The sequence below is a fragment of the Pimephales promelas genome, chromosome 18, assembly GCF_988280905.1.
Source record: "Pimephales promelas chromosome 18, fPimPro1.hap1.1, whole genome shotgun sequence".
Classification (NCBI taxonomy): Eukaryota; Metazoa; Chordata; class Actinopteri; order Cypriniformes; family Leuciscidae; genus Pimephales; species Pimephales promelas.
In genome coordinates, this window is record NC_142786.1 from 3,299,149 (window position 1) to 3,319,328 (window position 20,180).

The window sequence follows — 20,180 nt, forward strand, 5'->3', positions numbered from 1 at the left end:
TTTTATGATGTAAAAAATTAATCCAAAAGAAACTTTTGCACATTTGATGTACAAATTACAACATGCAATGCTCCTGAAAACCAAAGTGACATATTTTAGAGAAAAAAATAAGTAATTACTAAAAAAGAACTAATAATAATTAAAAAAACAAAAAACAAAAACTTAAATGACTACCTGCTGCAGATAAAGTTTGCACTCCCCTGAAATAATACTTAGTTGAAGCACTCTTTGGTTTTATTTCTCAGTCTGTTTGGAAATGAGTCTATCAGCAATTGTCACATCTTGACTTAGGAATATTTTCCTATTTTTCTTTGCAAACATTTAAACAGGGATGCTTTGGAGTAATTTCAACCTAAGGTCCTTTGTACCATGACCTTGAGCCAACCACCCCAGTAGCTTTTTTTCCCCTGGGTCGAACATTAATAAAGTTAGAGCTTATTCAGGGAAGTCAGCCGAATGGCTTGCAGGCGTTTATGGATCAAAGGTTGTATCTCGTAAATGACCCGCACTAATAATGCCCAGAACGGCACCAAACTGGTGTTTGTGTTCGAGTTCATGATGCAAAGGACTCTAGGTTGAAATTATTCCAAACCATCCCAAGATCTGTTAAATTCCTGGGTCATCTCTTGTGAAAGATCATCTGTGACCTGGTCGATCTGAAGAGTTTCAATAGGATTCAGGTCTGGACTCCACTTCCGTCTTCACTAAATCCTCAGTTCCAGCTGAAGAAAAGCAGTCTCAAAGCTCAGCTTCACTGAGGGTCTGCTGTTCTTTTAATCTTCTGCTGTGTTGATTTTGGGACAAATATACCTTTTAAAAATTTGGCAAAAAAGTTCAATCTTGGTCTCATCAGAGCAACACATTTTCTGATGTTTCCTATGTTTTTGCATGGTTTAACTGGGCTTGGATGTTTTTTTAATCAGAAAAGGTTTGCGTCTCCCATAGCCCAGACAGAGGGAGAATACAGGAGATAGTGTCACATGTAGGAGAAACCAGGACTTGACAGAAAGAGCTGCAACTCTTCATGTTTGAGAGTCTCCCTGCAGTTTCCTCTTTGTCTTCTCATGTGTTATGGAGGGATGCCCTGACCTGTTATTAATGTCACTGACGTGCCATAGGCCTACTTTCTCCACTGATGATTGTCTAAGTTGAGCAGCATTTGTCCTGGAAACTCTTAACCAATACTGCCAAACAATCCAGCTTTTGTAAGTCTGCTGAAATCTCTTCTTCATGACCTGATTGAAACATCAGTCCCAATACAAACACACACACATGAACCAAACACACCGAATACAGGGACAAATATAAATGTGTGAAATGAATACAGGTGGAGCTCTGACGTCACTCGTTCAGAGAGAGATTCAGAGAAAGTGAAACTGATCAACGACAATGGACGCCAGAATCGATCAGAATATTTACTGATCCGTTCAAAGAGTGTTGTGGACACATCTGATACTCACAGGTAAGAGATAGAAATATAAGAGAGATTGTGCTGAACAGGTTTAATGGAAGTGATCTGGTTTATAGGTTTATGCCAAACTGCATCAGGTTTAAGCATGTCAAATACTCAACTACTTTAGTTGTTTACACTGAAATTGTATCAAATGTGTATTAAAAGTGTGTCATTTAGATGTGTTTTAAAGCACAGTTTGGTGTTTCTGTCATTTTCTCACATGACAGAAAAACTAAAGAAACAGGAAGTGAATGAGCTGCAGATTCACTGAACACGAAACTGCGGAAGAAAATCACATAAACTAGACCAAAACTACACTTGACTATATAATGTATTTGGTGGAGAGATGTATATATATATGAATGTATGTAGGCCTACTGTATATATAGTTTTGATGAAAAACATCACTTGTACTTTGTACTTTCTTTAATCTAAACAGCAGGTCAAAGTTCAGATTGTCCTGTAAGTTTATTACTTTCTTCATTTGAACCAATCTGATATAAATTATAAATTTCACTTGAAATAATATTATTATGAATAATTAAAACTAAATCAGACTCGATGTAAGATTTCATTTAAACCTCAGTGACAAATACACATTAGATGTTTTTATTAGTTCTTTGATCATTCAATAACATTTCTATTCCTGAAAACGAAGAGGGAAGAAGAAGAACAATGGCAGAATCTTCACCAACATCAACAAAAGCAAGAAAAAACAGGAGACAGAGTATTGAGGATATACCTCCATGTAAGTAAATACAAATAATAATAATAATAACAAAAACAGAATAAGAATGAATTAGTGCATGAATGACTTACAGTCTTCTCATATAATATTTAACATGTACAGTTCAGGAGTGAACAGTAGCAGATTATAAAATAATTTCAAATCAATATTACTCCTTCATGTATTTACTGATTTGGTACACTAAGTGTCTGTGCACATTAGGGTCTGATCACTTTATCTGGCTTTGTCTTTTTTTAATGACCAGCTGACTGTAAATGATCTCTCATATATTTGAGTTTCTTCAAAGTCGTCACTCTTTATCTCTAGACATTTTTTACATTCAACCAACTTCATGAGATTCTTTATAAACAGTATTAAATGAATTTCACAGGGGGGTTGTTGAGTCTTTTCCTTCACTCATCCATTTATAATAATAGCCATTAGATCAGAAAGTCAGATGTGTGTCCAAACTTTAGACTGGTGATTTATCTTCATCATTTCTCTCTCCAGCGATGTCTTCCTCCAGCGGTCCACTGACTGAGGATCTTCAGTGCTCGATATGTCTGGACGTGTTCACTGATCCAGTCAGCACTCCATGTGGACACAACTTCTGCAAGACCTGTCTGAATAAGTGCTGGGACAACAGCCAGACCTGCAACTGTCCATATTGTAAAGAAACATTCAAGCACAGACCTGATCTCAAGATTAACACCACACTCCGAGAGCTCGTAGATCACTATAAAAAGAAAAGTCCTGAGAAAAAAGCTGAAGTTGTGAAAAAAGCTGAAGTTGTGTGTGACGTCTGTGAGGACAGAAAGCAGAAAGCCCTGAAGTCGTGTCTGGTGTGTCAGAGCTCTTACTGTGAAACTCACCTGGAGCCTCATCTGAGAGTGGCAGGTTTAAAGAAACACAAACTGATCAATCCTGTGAGTAATCTGGAGGACTATATATGTCAGAAACACGAGAGACCTCTGGAGCTGTTCTGTAGAGATGATCAGACGTGTGTGTGTCTGATGTGTCTCGTGACAGACCACAGGAACCACAACACTGTTCCTCTAGAAGAGGAGAGTGAAGAGAAGAAGGTAGAAGTTCCTGACAAACTGATTTTAAATGGCTCTTATTATGAGGATCACATGTTCTTTAATATAAAATGAATCAGTTATGAAAACATATTGTGTGTGTTCTCTGTCTGTAGACTCAACTGATGAAGACACAGAAAGACACACAGCAGGAGATCCAGGACAGAATCAAGAAGATTCAAGATGTCAAACACTCAGCAGAAGTCAGAAAAGTGAGTTAAATGATGTAATTCAGTTTTCTTAAATATTTATTGCATCAGTTAGTTTAGGGGACTTTTAACTGTTCTGTTTGCATCACTCTTCTTGTCTGTGTGTGTTTGAGTCTGTCTGTCAGTGTGTGTGTTAGTGCTGTGGACTGTACATTGACTCTTTCTGCAGGTTACATCGATACATCATTATGGCAAAAAGTGACTGTTTTTAATTTATTCATTCATTCAATCGATTTGTTTAAATGAAAGAAAGAACCACAGAAACACCTGTATGTGCTGCTCAGACACGTTCAACAATTGTTTCTGTTGTGGTTTATATGTTTTCATTGGCAAAGCAAAAATATATTAAGTATAAATAACTATCAATATTGTATCTATAACATATTAATGAATATTAAATTTGTGTTTAGTGAATTGTTGTACAAAAGCGCTAATTGTGATTACCTGCTGCCATTTCATTAGTTTTTCAACTCTTCTCTACAAGGCACGTGATTTGAGGAATCATTCAGTCCAAACGGTGCAAATAAAACTGAAAGAAAACAACTCCCTAAAACACTGAAATATGATCAATAGTAATAGTAATACTGACTCTTGCTTTAGATGTTTTATACTGAACTGCTGGAGATGATGGAGGAGCAGCAGAAAGCAGCAGAGAAACAGGAGGAAGAGCTCATTGAAGAGCTGGAGCAGGAGATCACTGAGCTAAAGATGAGAAACACTGAGCTGGAGCAGCTCTCACACACTGAAGATCACCTCCACCTCCTACAGGTCAGTCAACATCTCTCTGATCAATGATAATGCAGTGGATGACACCAGAACACTCCCCATGCTGAAGGATTTCTCCTCTCTCTCTCCTGCTGTAGATTTACTCGTCCCTGTGCAGCTCCAGAAGCACCAGGAACTGGTCTGAGATCAGTGTGAAGACTGATGAGAGTCTGGAGGCTCTGAGGACAGCTCTGACTAAACTGCAGGACTCTCTACAGGAGAAACTCACACACACTGGTACAGCAATATCAAACACACCGTACAGATACATATATTTATCATCTTTATATATCAGTAATGAACAATGAGTCTGGTCAATCTGAAATAAGAGAAGTGTGTGATCATGTGTTTGTCTCATTATCATCAGAGCAGGTCATATTCATCTCTAATCTCAGAAAACATGCAGTAAATTCATCTTGTACTAGAAGCTTCATCACTGAAACCAGAACCTCGAGGCTTTAGTGCATCAGTGAACACTTTTACATGAGAAACAACAGAAAGAAACATTCGTTTTCTGTTGGTCTTTTCAGCTGTTTCATCAAAATGTTGTGATTGTTTCAGATAAAATAAGTTCAGCAGAAGAAAAGCTAATCGATCCACATCATGAATTTAAGATGCTAATGTTCTCTTTTAGAGGGAAATTTCTGACCTGTAGTTCAAACAGCTTTCAGTGCTGGGCTTTCCTTTTAATTTTCTTAAAGATAATTTTTATTGTATTGTCTTTGCTAAATAACCACAACACTAATCATTACAAATCTGAGATGAATAACTTTAGGCAGAAAAAAATCACAAAACCTTCCCAAAGATGTTGTAAAAAGGAGGAATATTTCGAGCTCAAACACAATAGGAGGATAGAAGATTCTCTAAATATCAGCAGAGAGACATTGATCAGATGAAACATGATGTTCACAATTCTTTAAATATACCCTTAAATCTTGTCTATAATTGCACACATAAACATGTGAAAGATCTGCTGATGTTTTCTTGTCGTGTGTCTCTACAGAAGTGAAGAGGACACAGCAGTATGCAGGTACAGTGTGTGTCTGACCTACACTAGATTACATTCAGATACTCACAGCTTCATCACTGACCGACAGTATGATTACACACTCATTACATATTACACACATCAGCACTAAAGTCTGTGTTAAGTTGTGATTTATATTGTCTGTTTCCTCAGTGGATGTGACTCTGGATCCTGATACAGCTCATCCTGATCTCATCCTGTCTGATGATGGAAAACAAGTGAGAGATGGAGACATTAGACAGAAACTCCCAGACAAACCACAGAGATTTGATACATGTCCCTGTGTCCTGGGAAAGGAGGGATTCTCCTCAGGGAGATTTTATTTTGAGGTGCAGGTGAAGGGAAAGACTGAATGGACTTTAGGAGTGGCCAGAGAATCCATTAACAGGAAGGGAGAGATCACACTGAGTCCCAGTAATGGATACTGGACTGTGGCTCTGAGGAATGGGAATGAATATAAAGCCGGCGCTGATCCTCGTGTCTTTCTGTGTGTGAGAGTGAAGCCGCAGCGGGTCGGTGTGTTTGTGGATTATGAGGAGGGTCTGGTCTCCTTTTATGATGTGGAGTCCAGCTCTCATCTCTACTCTTTCACTCATCAGTCTTTCACTGGGAAACTCTATCCATATTTTAGCCCGTGCCCTAATGATGGAGGTACAAACTCAACTCCACTGATCATCACACCTGTCAAACACAATCAATGAATTTACACGACTAATATGAAATACACAATGAAAATTATTTATTTAGTTCAAAATCTAAACATGTTTCGATATACAGTATATTCATAATTTATCATTTTCATTGTTTAACTTTCATTGTAAAAACTTTGATGGGTCACTTCTCTGAGCGAGGATTCAGTAGAAACGTGCGGTTTACAACATTTGAAGAGGCTGGTAGGCTCTGTAAGAACATACCTCACAATGGGGTAAAAGTTGCACCCCTGGGGGTCGAGAGGCGCCCAAAGTCGACCCACAGACATACTATGTAGAGGGACGGCCCATGAAACGCATGTTTCTCCTACTATGGTGAACTGTATTGGGATTTTGTATTGAACATAGCTCTGGATCACAGTGTCATAGAGACAAGGGGGCAGGCTCATTTTTCTCAAACGACCAATCAGTCTCTCAAGATCATTTGGAAGCTATCAAACCACGCCCTAGCAACTATTTCAAGCACCATAGCAACAAGTTCCATAGACTTCCATTGAAGGAGATCAAAAGGGAAATCTTTGGATAGAAGTGTCATAGAAACATGAGGGTGGTCTCGTTTGATTAGGGGCAGCAAACAGCCAATCATGAATCACCTCAACACTTCCTGGCCACGCCTTAGTAACCATTGTCAATTACCCTAGCAACTCAAATCCAAAAAGGGATATCTTCCATTCTGAATGTCACAGAGGCATGGGAGTTGGTTTACATCTTTCATAGTGACAAGCAGCCTTTGGAGTTTCATCATTGTCAGCTGCCAAGCCACTCCATAGCAACCAAAAACAGCACCTTAGCAACAGTTTTGCAGGACCTTTATCTCTGCATCAGAACATCATTTACAGATGAGGGTTGGCTCTTTTGACACATGCTAGCAAACAGGATGTCCAACATGTTACATATGCTAGCTGTGAATAGCTACATGCTAATTGCAATTAGCTTAGGGCTAAACATGATAAAAAAGTAAACATGATAAAACTAGTTTTAACCATATAGAATATTAGATAAATTTCAACACCTCAGATTCATTTAAATGCTCATTTTTTATCGATGCAGGTGAATACATCTTCAAATAAAATATGGGACTATAAAATATCTAATGGTGCTGATATGAATTAGAGATACAAGAAACCTTATGAAAGAGTACCTTATAAAATGAAACCTTATAAAGATTTTCCTTCTTTCAGGGCAGAGATTATTCTATTAAAGAAGCCTATTTTTATTGTTTAATGTATTTTGATCTGTATGAAAATTTAGCACAGCTGCTTTTTACAGTAGATGATGATAAGGTCGTCATTTAAAAAAAAGCAAGTCTCATTCTGGTCTTTTCACATTGTTCTGTGTCCTGAGAGAAGGAGTCGATGACTTTATCTCTTTAAAGTAAACCAGTCACAGTAAAGAAACTCATTCAGGTTTGGGGCGAGTAAATGATGACAGAATAATTTTCTGTGTGAACTATCTCCTTAAGACACTCCGAGGCCCCTGTGCTACAGCGTTACTGTAGATAATGTTCACTAGGGGGCGCTATATAGTTTCAAATCAATCAGAAAATACAGATAATGTAACGAGTTTCATACAGTCATGGAAAACCTGGACATATCTTTGATTTGTTTAGTGATTTTGTTTTATTTAGTTTACTTGGTTAAAAATTGTTCTTAGTGATTGCTATGTCTGGTAATTATTTTTTTCTTTAGTCCTAAATATGATTAATAATGATGCCTGCTCTCAATAATGAATGTATTGGATCCACATTTGAATGCTCTGTTTGTGTTTGAGTGTGTGTTGCAATATTTAACACATGATGGATTGAGTGATTACTGTGTTTAGTTCTGATGGTTTTAACAGAGACGGCAGGACAAATGTTTCGTCCACTGAGGTAGAGATAACCAAAGACCCCAGAAGACAGCCTTAATTGGACCTGAACAAAGACACAATTTTCATATTTCCATAAAGAGTCATCTAAAAAAAGAGTCATGAGAATCTTCTAAACCAATGGTTGCAGATTAGCCTATGTTTATAAAAGGGTTTGAAAAAAAAATGTTTCTGCTTTGTGATGTTTTTAACCCTTATATTTTTGTATCAGGACCTTTTTATGTAAAGTAGATCTATTTGTACTTAATGTATTTGGCTGTCATTAATAAAATGTCAAACCAAGCTGCAGCATTAAACCTCAATATTACAGACCTTAACTTTTAAAGAACTCAGTGTCTCCATCAGTCCATCTTTTCCACTGGATGTGTGTGTAAAGTCTGATCAGTGATTGTGTCGTTCTTCGAGTATTGTCCTGTTGGATCACTCTAAAAAATGCTGGGTTGTTTTAACCCAATTTTGGGTAAAATATGGACAAACCCAGCTGTTGGGTTAAAAACGTAATCTAAAAGTGTAACCCAATGGCTGGGTTTGTCCATATTTTACCCAAAATTGGGTTAAAACAACCCAGCATTTTTTAGAGTGATTCAGCAAATCCTCACTGAAGTCCCTGAAATATATATATCCCTGAATATCCAGCAGGGGAAAAAAAACCCACCTCAAAATTTTTGACAGGTCCAAACCAGGTCTGAGACCAGCCAATATTGTAATCTTAATGTAATATTAATAATAAAATAAACATTATTCATTCATTCATTTACTTCATCAAGATTCTTCAAAAAACATCAAGATTTCACAGCAGCACAAAGACATGTTAACCACGACCTGAAGGGGGGGCGGCTAAAAATGTGCAATAGATGGCATGTGGTAGATTGTAGTTTTCAGCAAAGTTTTGATGATGTTTTAGAAATGTGCGTATCAAATGTGATATAGGCTTTAGGGTCAAAACGTAGCTAAACAGTTCGATATTTGATAGCTACTCGTTGTGAAAGGCTGTCCGGCCAGCAAATTATGAAACGGTTTGAAGATGTGTTTGTATTAGATGGACAGAGGGAAGATTTTGAGAAGCTAGTTTTCAACGAGTACGCACAGCCCATTTTCGTGCTGTATTTATAGATGATTTTTGGAAAAATATATGGATTGGAAGGTTTGATATTACTGGGTCTAAAATTAATCTCAAATGTGACTTTAATGGGTAAATCTTGTCAGTCGGACTGTATAATAAAAAATATATTTTTTTTGAATGTTCCAAAATTTGCTGATATAATCCTGTCATTAATCCACAAACATTGGCAAATGTTGATTTTGTCATGTGTGGTTTGCCTTGGAGCAGATGAAGTCTCATTATATAAGATGAGCACTTAGGGTCTGATATTCACTGATGCCCTGTGAAGGATGCTTTATAAACCCAAGTGTTGACACCCTATCTAGTCCACTGTGGGATTGATGTGGTCGTCTAGTGCACTAACCTCTGATGCTCTTCCTTCCTAACGCTGCCCCCTTCAGCCCCTCTGGCATGTTTGATTATGACTTTGAGTAAGTCTCAATTTTACTTCCTGTTTCTCAGTCCCGTGTCTTCTGTCCGTTGGCTGTGTAGGGCCGTCCGCGTCGCGTGGATGAATGCTGTGCTGCTTGCTTCTGCCTCATCATTCACAGTCACAGGTGTTAATGCAGTTTTGCATTTATTTTTCAGCTGCATGCTTGTGGAGTTCATAGTCATGTTGGGTTTTTAGTTAGTTGCATGCAGGGTTTTAAAAGTGTTCATTAGTTGATCTGGCCATGATAGAGTTTATTTGTTTTCTCCTCACAGATTTGACATGAAGATGAACAAGAAACCCAAAGTTCAGATGTACTTCTCTTGTACACATGTAAATGTCTACAAAAAGTCACTACAGACCAATCAGTGACAACAGTATTTGTATAATCTGATATTATCTTGCTGTTTAATATATTGAACAATCTTTTCTTAATCTTTCTTCAATCAGAATTTAAGTTTTCACTCATTTTCACTTTTTATCCAGAATGTAGTGTGATTTGTGTGTTTCTGCAGGATTACTCGGCCTAACGGATCCCCTCAGTCTCTTACAGACATTCACACTCACACACCAAACTTTCCCTGACCGTAGTGAAGCTCTCATGTGAATTATAGTCTCTATTGGATTCAGATTCTGTTATTGCATGATATGTATTGCAAACATGAGGTTCCAGAACTGCTCATAAAGCTGGAATCTTTTTATTTATGATGTTACATGGATGATGCATCAGTGGATCCAAACCTTTGCTCCTGCTTTTGGATATCCATCACTTTTTTTGTTAAACGTTTAGCTGATGTAAAAAGTTGGTCATGTCATTTTTTTGTTTTTTACCATCTTACATAAGACAATGATGTGTTGTTTGATGGCCAATTCCTCAATTTAAAATAATTTTGTCTGTAAGCATATTGATGAATTGATTAAAACTAGTAATACTAGTTGTTCAAACACTGAGATTAAGCTTCATGTTGAGAAACTCTTTTTAGCGTGCTGCTTTTTTTTCTTTGAGACATTATAAACCTTTTAACTTGTATTTTGAAATACCATATCAGTGTTTCTCAGAGCAGATCGACTGAACCCTGCCTCTACGAGAGTGACATAACCGTCTCAAAATATAAGAGCATTATAGACCATTTTGAAAGATGTAAACAACACTTGTCCAAAAACACTTCCTATTTCAGTTTGTAACTGTTTTCTTTATTTCACATGTAAGAGAACATCTTAAATATGTTTGTTTAACTTTTTGATTCATTTTTATGTTCTGTTGGTTGTATTTTATCCCAGTTTTTATGTAGTGTTAAAAAATAACTGAAACAGGAAGTACTTCTGGACCAGTGTTGTTTACATCTTGTGAAATGGTCTATAGATTGACTTGAATTGTTACTAGTAAAAATGCAATTCCGACGAGTAAGGCTGGGTACAATTTAAGCCAAAACGGCTTGCCATAGGAGGAGCTCTGACATCACTAGTTGAGAGAGAGAGAAGGTGCGTTCCATTCGACAGGGTCCCTACGCAGTGTTCACTGCTCCCTACTCCCTGCACACGGTTTATCATTTGAAGTGGACTTCACTGACTTCCTGTGAAGTGATGTATCGATGTTCCCTTATTCCCTATGCCGTTTGCAGTGCCCTTCGAACTGAACATGTTTGTTCGCTTCGAATTGGAATCTCACTTAAGATGGCGAAATACCCTGTGAAGTCCACTTCGCAGTCCACGGTCGAATGGAACGCACCTAAAAGTGAAACTAACTCAACTATATGGACGCCTGACCGATCAACCTCTTTATACAACAGACTTACTGATCCGTTCAAAGAGTGTTGTGGACACATCAGATAATAACAGGCAAGAGATAGAAATATAAGAGAAATTGTGCTGAACAGGTTTAATGGAAGTGATCTGGTTTAGGTTAACAGGGCCGGCACTAGCCATTTGGTTGCCCTAAGCACAAATGCTTGGTGGTGCCCCCATACCCCCCACCCCACCCCCCAACCACCCATACCCATGTATTTTAGCATTGACCCTGTATTCAGAAATACAAGACAAAATATTCATGGATTCTACTGAATCATTAACCATCATACAAAAATATTGCACACATTAGTCTTTTATATAATATAGGCCTATGTGTCACTGGAACATTTAAAACTCAAAACTCTATTCTACCTTTAAAAGAGGTCTGATGAGGCACAATATAATAATTCTGTACATAATTTGTAGGGCTGGGAAAAGATTAATCGTGATTAATCGCATCCAAAATGTTTGTGTCTACATTAATGATATAGGCCTATGTGTGTGTACTGTGTATACTTATTTTGTATATATATATATATATATATATATATATATATATATATAAATGCACATTTGCATGTATGTATTTAAGAAATATTTGTTATTTATATATAAAATATTTTAATTTATATATAATATAAATTATCTATAAATATATACAGTATATACATGCAAATATTTCTTAAATATATATGTGCATATGTGTGTATATTACAAAATAATTATACACAGTACACTCACAGATCATGTAGAAACTTTTATTTTGGGTGTGATTAAGCTTTTCCCAGCCCTAATAATCTAATCTAATAATAATTCTAATTGCAGTTTCACCAACAGATGTCGCCCTTGGGCCTTTGACCGCATTATCCGCATAGAACAACAACGAAAAAAAATATCTAAGCGGTCTTCCTTTTCTTCTCAAACAAACTAACTGCATCTTAAACAGCCCAAGTTGAAAAATTCCCCCGGACCCCCGTTAAAATAAAAGATTCTACATGCTGAGCAAAGCCCTGGATCATTTGCACAACTACTAGCGACGCCCCCCTGGACATGCATACACGAAGCAAGGGCGCCTACAAAACTAACACTTTTATTTAAAACATTGTCTTAACTGCAAGCGAGTATTATCCCGCTGTCTCTTCTTTTCCCCTTTTCCCCCCGACTCTTGGTGCCTTTTCGAGGCCATGTCTGATGTCGATCAGGTGTCTGCCAAATTTGACACTGATTGAGGAACAGACCACTGCAAGGTGGGGAAGGGGGGGCACCAGAGGGAGACTGGCACAGGAGATTCACCTTTTTCTCCAATTTGGTCTAGCCTAGGCATATTGCTTTTGTATTGCTTTTGTATATTAACATGCTTTAGACATATTTTATTTGTTATTTATACTAGTAGCCTATTGTGATGATTTTTCACGACCCAGATTTTTTGGTGCCCCCCCAAGCACTTGGTGCCCTACGCGCAGTGCGTGATGTGCGTGTGCGGAGCGCCGGCCCTGTAGGTTAATGTCAAACATAAGTTGAACAGGCTCCGTCTGCTTAATCTGTAAGGACCTTTTACAGTCTATGGTAAAGACTAGTCTTACACGTTAATCAAAAGTTTTTCTTAATACTGTTCATAACTTGGTCAGTTACATGAAAATGTAGATTGGTCTAATTTGATACCCTAACTGCTATTTAGTTTAAGATAGTCTTAACATAATTGTTGTTTATCTGGCCCGAGGGTTTAATCATGTCAAATACTCACTCAACTCTGTTGGTGTCTACTGCACTGAAATGGTAGCTATCAGAAATGTATTTAAATGTCATTTAATTAGTTGTGAACAGTGCTTTAAGTAGGTCGGACTCGGTACTCAGTACCGTCACTTCCAAATATAGCTCTTGTCTTGAGCGTACTACCGCCACCTCTCCGTACACCCAGAACGTGCTTTTAGCGTCCTGGTCCGCTCATTTGCACATCTGTTTTAATCCTTTGGCTGCGCTGCCGCTTTTCCGAACGCCCTTAAATGCACGCTTCCTAATTATTCCGTGTAAACGCAGCTAGTGACAGTCAGCTGTACTACAAGTATAAAAAAGTGTACACATTCTGTTTTTTCTTGGATCAGACTAGACTCAACAAATTCATTTAAAGGGATACTTCACCTCTGGGAAGATGAATGTGTAATTAACCCTCTGGGGTTGTTCGGCCCAAATGGACCCGAAGAATTTTAATAATTTTTTTTTTTAAATCACAGCTTCCTCGGAATGGTCCGAAATTTGGTGACTTTGTTGGTGTTTGGAATTTGAACACCCCAAAAAATTGGTGACAGGATGTGAATAGTCTAAGTGGTTGTAAAAAAAATAGTCACACTTGGGGTGTTCGGGTCCAAATGGACCCACATGGAAAATGAATGGGAAATTGGCAAAAATGTGAAAATACTGAGTGTTTTTGTACGTATCTACAAATCAGCCACAACCTTGAAAAAAGCACACAACAGTGAAGGGGTGAATCTATAAAACAGACACATCCAGACACACACACACACACACACACACACACACACACACGCTCAAACACACTTTTATACACAAACACACCAAAAAATTCAGATTTTGCATTTTTAATATGCTCAGTTTGTCCACCAGATGGCATCCATCTCATTTCAAAAATTGCTTTTATGAGACCTAGGCTTGACTCTAAAATGAAATACAGATTTAATATATATATATATATATATATATATATATATATATTTAAAAATATTTTTTCTATTATGTTCAATGGGGGGAAATTTTGTCATAATTATTGCATTAATACTAATTGCAATTTTTTTTTATTTTTGAAATTTTATCAAAACACCAAAAAAGAAAAGAAAAAATATTATAAAAAACGAGTAAAAAAAAAAATCATGATTTTTTTTTTAATATGAATCCTGGCCTTTGGGTCCATTTGGACCCGAACACCCCAAGTGTGACTGTGAAACGAACAACCCCAGAGGGTTAATATTGGTCATTTATATAGTAGAAATGTGAAATTATGTTTGAAATTGAAGCATTCTAGACTGAGAAAAGGCAGAAAATGTATTTTTTACTCATGTGGCTGAAAGACGACAACTCCCAGAATGCACTTGCTTTGCTGCCACTACCAAACCACACGCCTACCGGTTACAGGCGGCAGAATCCAAAAAATGGATACAACTAGGCTTGCTTTGATACATTGTGAGTTATTTGATAAATTTCCATTGAAATTGCATTGTACCGGGATGTACTAGCCTAATGTATATAACATGACTTAGACTTTCACATTAAAAATATGATGCAAGGCAGGACCATGTCAACACAGTAGCTTAGTAGCTCTGCTTAGAAACTGTTTTCCTCCAATTGAAATGGAGGATTTTTTTCCAGACTAAGAATTAATTTTTCTCTCATATCAGGGGGATATGAGGGGGGGAATCAAAGTAATTCGAAAATGATACAAAGCTTAATGCTAAATCCTGAAGTATCCCTTTAAGATACAATCTTGTTGGTAATTTTGTTTTGTGTTTTCCCCTGTAAACTCTGTTAAAAAAATATTACAGGTAGGCCTAGTATAATTTGGTGATAAAAATACATTGATCCACCTATGATTTAACATTTAACATTTTAATTTAGCATTTAGATTTAGATGTACATTTAGATTTAGATTGAATATTTAGCTAGATTTAACATTTAGATTTAGCGTTTAGATGTAAAATTTAGGTGTAACATTTAATATTTACATTTAACTATTTAAAACTATTTCTAAGTTGACAAATTTTTTTGTAAATGTGCAAAAAAGTGAATGTCAAAAATTCATACCGGTTTTTTTAAACAAGGCTTGAAGCTAAATGTGACAAAATGTTGCTGTTATTTTCAGCGTGAATCGCTTTACAAACAACGCCCCATACATACTACTCCACCTCGACGCTAGAAGTGTTTCAAAATCCACAAATGCGTCAGAATAAAAAAGTTTACGTTTAATAAAAACAGCAAATGTTTAGTTTTTAATGATTGCACACTTTTGAAATTAAATTTTCTACAAAAAGAAATGGTATCAGAATTGTTAATAAAATTTTGGTTTAATAGTTTTAATCAACTATTTCATTTAAAATACACTGCAGCTGAAAATCACATTTACTTTACATTAAATGTATCTTAGGTATACAAAATATATGTTAATTTTGGGGGAAAGGTTATCTGTACTTGTCCTTTAATGTAGACATTTTTTCTTATTTAAGATTATTCTGTTGTTGTTTTCTTTTCCTCATAAAGAGGTGAAGAACAATGGCAGAATTTTTCCCACCATCAACAGAAAAACGAGAAAGGAGAGGCAGTATGAGTGAGCCTCCATGTGAGTCAATAATCCACTTTAATCTCTTATATTTTATCTTGAAAATAACCACGCATTGTTTAGAATAAATATCTGCACATTCTGGACATTCTCTCAACAAGATTTTGACTTTACACTTGTGCAGGTCATTAATCTTAATTCTTTAATATCTTAATTATAATGATCTTAATAATTCTCTCTTCAGATATGTCTTCCTCCAGCGGTCCACTGACTGAGGATCTTCAGTGCTCGATATGTCTGGACGTGTTCACTGATCCAGTCAGCACTCCATGTGGACACAACTTCTGCAAGACCTGTCTGAATAAGTGCTGGGACAACAGCCAGACCTGCAACTGTCCATATTGTAATGAAACATTCAAGCACAGACCTGATCTCAAGATTAACACCACACTCCGAGAGATCGCAGATCACTATAAAAAGAAAAGTCCTGAGATAAAAGCTGAAGTTGTGTGTGACGTCTGTGAGGACAGAAAGCAGAAAGCCCTGAAGTCGTGTCTGGTGTGTCAGAGCTCTTACTGTGAAACTCACCTGGAGCCTCATCTGAGAGTGGCAGGTTTAAAGAAACACAAACTGATCAATCCTGTGAGTAATCTGGAGGACTATATATGTCAGAAACACGAGAGACCTCTGGAGCTGTTCTGTAGAGATGATCAGACGTGTGTGTGTCTGATGTGTCTCGTGACAGACCACAGGAACCACAACACTGTTCCTCTAGAAGAGGAGAGTGAAGAGAAGAAGGTAGAAGTTCCTGACAAACTGATTTTAAATGGCTCTTATCATGAGGAATCATATTTTCTTTAATATGAATAAATCAATTATGAAAACATATTGTGTGTTCTCTGTCTATAGACTCAACTGATGAAGACACAGAAAGACACACAGCAGAAGATCCAGGACAGAATCAAGAAGATTCAAGACGTCAAACACTCAGCAGAAGTCAGAAAAGTGAGTTTAAAAGAATTAAATTTGACTCATTTAATTTAGTGCTGGGCAAAGATATATTGTGATTAATCGCATCCAAAATAAAAGTTTTTGTTTACATTATATATGTGTGTGTACTGTGTATAATTATTTTTATTATTAATATTAATTATATATTATATAAATAAACACATATGCATGTATGACATATTTGCATGTATATACTCTATATGTATTTATACATTAATTTTTCTTAAACATATACATGTGCGTGTGTATATATACACAAAATAATTAAACACAGTACACACACATATATTATGTAAACAGAAATTTTATTTGGATGCGATTAGTCGTTGTTCAGCACTAAATGAAGGTTCGGGAGGAGCGTAAACACTCAGTCCTGTCAATCATCATTATGAGCATATAAGCAGCAGACACGTCATCTCATTGACAGATTCTTCTCCTCCTCTTGTTGTTGTATAATTGTTGTATAAAAGAAGTTTCATACTCTGATCACACACTGTGATTCCCTGATCACTTAGTAAAGTAATAACTCATCTCTCCTCATCAAGACTCATGATTTGAGGAATCATTCAGTGCAAACGCTGCAGAATGAGGGATTTTGAAAACACTGAAGTATGAGAAATAATAACAGTGATCAAACTCCACTAATAATGTGTTGTTGATCAGAGAAACACAGAGAAGGAGAAAGCAGCCCGTGTGGAGCTCTTCACTGATCTCATCCGCTCCATTGAGAGATGTCAGACTGAACTGCTGGAGATGATGGAGGAGCAGCAGAAAGCAGCAGAGAAACAGGAGGAAGAGCTCATTGAAGAGCTGGAGCAGGAGATCACTGAGCTAAAGATGAGAAACACTGAGCTGGAGCAGCTCTCACACACTGAAGATCACCTCCACCTCCTACAGGTCAGTCAACATCTCTCTGATCAATGATAATGCAGTGGATGACACCAGAACACTCCCCATGCTGAAGGATTTCTCCTCTCTCTCTCCTGCTGTAGATTTACTCGTCCCTGTGCAGCTCCACAAACACCAGGAACTGGTCTGAGATCAGTGTGAAGACTGATGAGAGTCTGGAGGCTCTGAGGACAGCTCTGACTAAACTGCAGGACTCTCTACAGGAGAAACTCACACACACTGGTACAGCAATATCAAACACACCGTACAGATACATATATTTATCATCTTTATATATCAGTAATGAACAATGAGTCTCAAGGTGAAATAAGAGAAGTGTGTGATCATGTGTTTGTCTCATTATCATCAGTTCTTCTTGAAGAAAGCAGGTCATTTTCATCTCTAATCTCAGAAAACATGCAGTAAATTCATTTTGTACTAGAAGCTTCATCACTGAAACCAGAACCTCGAGGCTTTAGTGCATCAGTGAACACTTTTACATGAGAAACAACAGAAAGAAACATTCATTTTCTGTTGGTCTTTTCAGCTGTTTTATCTAAAATGTTGTGATTATGTTTCAGATAAAATAAGTTCAGCAGAAGAAAAGCTAATCGATCCACATCATGAATTTAAGATGCTAATGTTCTCTTTTAGAGGGAAATTTCTGACCTGTAGTTCAAACAGTTTTGCAGTCCTGGGCTTTCCTTTTCATTTTCTTAAAGATTATTTTTATTGTATTGTCTTTGCTAAATAACCACAACACTAATCATTACAAAACTGAGATGAATAACTTTAGGCAGAAAAAAATCACAAAACATTCCCAAAGATGTTGTAAAAAGGAGGAATATTTCGAGCTCAAACACAATAGGAGGATAGAAGATTCTCTAAATATCAGCAGAGAGACATTGATCAGATAAAACATGTTCACAATTCTTTAAATATAACCTTAAATCTTGTCTATAATTGCACTCATAAACATGTGAAAGATCTGCTGATGTTTTATTGTCTTTAGTCTCTACAGAAGTGAAGAGGACACAGCAGTATGCAGGTACAGTGTGTGTCTGACCTACACTAGATTACATTCAGATACTCACAGCTTCATCACTGACCTACAGTATGATTACACACTCATTACATATTACACACATCAGCACTAAAGTCTGTGATTCATATTGTCTGTTTTCTCAGTGGATGTGACTCTGGATCCTGATACAGCTCATCCTAATCTCATCCTGTCTGATGATGGAAAACAAGTGAGACATGGAGACATTGAGCAGAAACTCCCAGACACACCACAGAGATTTGATCCATGTCCCTGTGTCCTGGGAAAGGAGGGATTCTCCTCAGGGAGATTTTATTTTGAGGTGCAGGTGAAGGGAAAGACTAAATGGACTTTAGGAGTGGCCAGAGAATCCATTGACAGGAAGGGAGATATCACACTGACTCCCAGGAATGGATACTGGACTGTGTGGCTGAGGAATGGGAATGAATATGAAGCCTGTGCTGATTCTCCTGTCTCTCTGCGTGTGAGAGTGAAGCCGCAGCGGGTCGGTGTGTTTGTGGATTATGAGGAGGGTCTGGTCTCCTTTTATGATGTGGAGTCCATCTCTCATCTCTACTCTTACACTCATCAGTCTTTCACTGGGAAACTCTATCTATATTTTAGCCCGTGCTTTAATGATGGAGGTAAAAACTCAACTCCACTGATCATCACACCTGTCAAACACAATCAATGAATTTACACCCCTAATATGGCAAAGAAAGTATATAATTAAAAACAAACTATTTTGAATCTCCTTTTATTGTTAAAATCTATAACTTCTATAACTATAATTGCAAGTTATAATTAGCAATATAATGCTTGGTAAAAAAAAATTGTTCAACTTTTTATAATTATTCATGTCATTGTTTTCTCCCATCTAAACTTGACAAAGTAAAAGTGTCTTTTTTTTTTTTTTACATCAAAATAAACCAAACTTGATAAATGATATCAAAGCTGTTTCTAGCATTTCTATTTAAATGATCTGTGATAATACTTTGCTAAACCAGATGATAATTCCACAATATAGCATAAAACTGCATGATTACCTTATTCATACACAACACTATGGATCTTCAATGTATACCTAAAAAAAAGCCAAGGAAACCAAGTCAAATGTTTATCCCATGGTAAAAATATTGTTTAACCATAAGAATAGAATACTAGACAAATTTCAGCACACTTCAGATTAACTGTTAAAAAACTGATGGTGCTGATATGAATTGGAGATACAAAAATGAAACCTTATAAAAATATATTTTCAGGACATAGAGATTATTTTATTAAAGGTGACTATATATATATATATATATATATATATATATATATATATATATATATATATATATATATATTGAGGACAGCTGCTTTTTGCAGTAGTTAGTGATACAATAGGTCATCATTTTGAAAAAATAAATAAATAATAATTATAGAAAACTAGTCATATATTCTGTTCTTTTAACATTGTTCTGTGTCCTGAGAGAAGGAGTTGATGACTTTATCTCTGAAGTAAACCAGTAAAGAAACTTATACAGGTTTGGTGCGAGTAAATGATGACAGAATTTTAATTTCAGTGTGAACTATCCCTTTAAGACACTGAGGCCCCTGTGCGTTATTGTAGATAATGTCCACTAGGTGGCGCTATGTAGTTTAAAATCAGAAAATACAGATAATATACAGGGGTTGGACAAAAAAAACTGAAACACCTGGTTTTACTACACAATAATTTGTTAGAATGGTGAGGGCCTCATTTTGCATCCAAATACAGCACCAATTGACAGATAGAAGTCCTTCACAGTGA

At 36.7% G+C, this 20,180-nt stretch overlaps 3 protein-coding genes across 5 annotated transcripts in view; all 3 read left to right on the plus strand.

Moving 5' to 3' along the window:
- Positions 1-10,165, plus strand: part of meaf6 (MYST/Esa1-associated factor 6) — a 28,125-nt gene extending 17,960 nt beyond the window's left edge. Inside the window, exon 8 of one of the 2 annotated variants that reach the window (XM_089122581.1) lies at positions 9,884-10,165. In XM_089122581.1, the coding sequence (XP_088978707.1) occupies positions 9,884-9,898 (15 nt within the window). In that variant the 3' untranslated portion in view covers positions 9,899-10,165. The remainder of the gene's footprint in view (positions 1-9,883) is intronic. The other variant, XM_089122583.1, reaches the window with a different exon arrangement.
- Positions 1,398-19,201, plus strand: LOC120483404 (E3 ubiquitin-protein ligase TRIM39). Of its 2 annotated transcripts, none has more exons than XM_089122573.1 (8): positions 1,398-1,462; positions 15,423-15,501; positions 15,686-16,239; positions 16,351-16,446; positions 17,116-17,349; positions 17,445-17,583; positions 18,353-18,388; positions 18,529-19,201. In XM_089122573.1, exons 2-8 carry the CDS (start codon positions 15,435-15,437, stop codon positions 19,074-19,076), a joined length of 1,674 nt encoding a protein of 557 aa, XP_088978699.1. In that variant the 5' UTR covers positions 1,398-1,462; positions 15,423-15,434; the 3' UTR covers positions 19,077-19,201. The 2 variants fall into 2 exon arrangements, with proteins under 2 accessions (XP_088978699.1, XP_088978700.1); XM_089122574.1 differs by having other exon boundaries at positions 18,362-18,388.
- On the plus strand, positions 1,402-8,153 carry LOC148970867 (E3 ubiquitin-protein ligase TRIM39-like). The gene is made up of 8 exons (XM_089122578.1): positions 1,402-1,462; positions 2,112-2,201; positions 2,691-3,262; positions 3,376-3,471; positions 4,069-4,236; positions 4,332-4,470; positions 5,237-5,263; positions 5,414-8,153. The coding sequence occupies exons 2-8, from the start codon at positions 2,129-2,131 to the stop codon at positions 5,959-5,961; spliced, it is 1,623 nt and encodes a 540-aa protein (XP_088978704.1). The 5' UTR covers positions 1,402-1,462; positions 2,112-2,128; the 3' UTR covers positions 5,962-8,153.
- Positions 19,202-20,180: the final 979 nt, after the last annotated feature.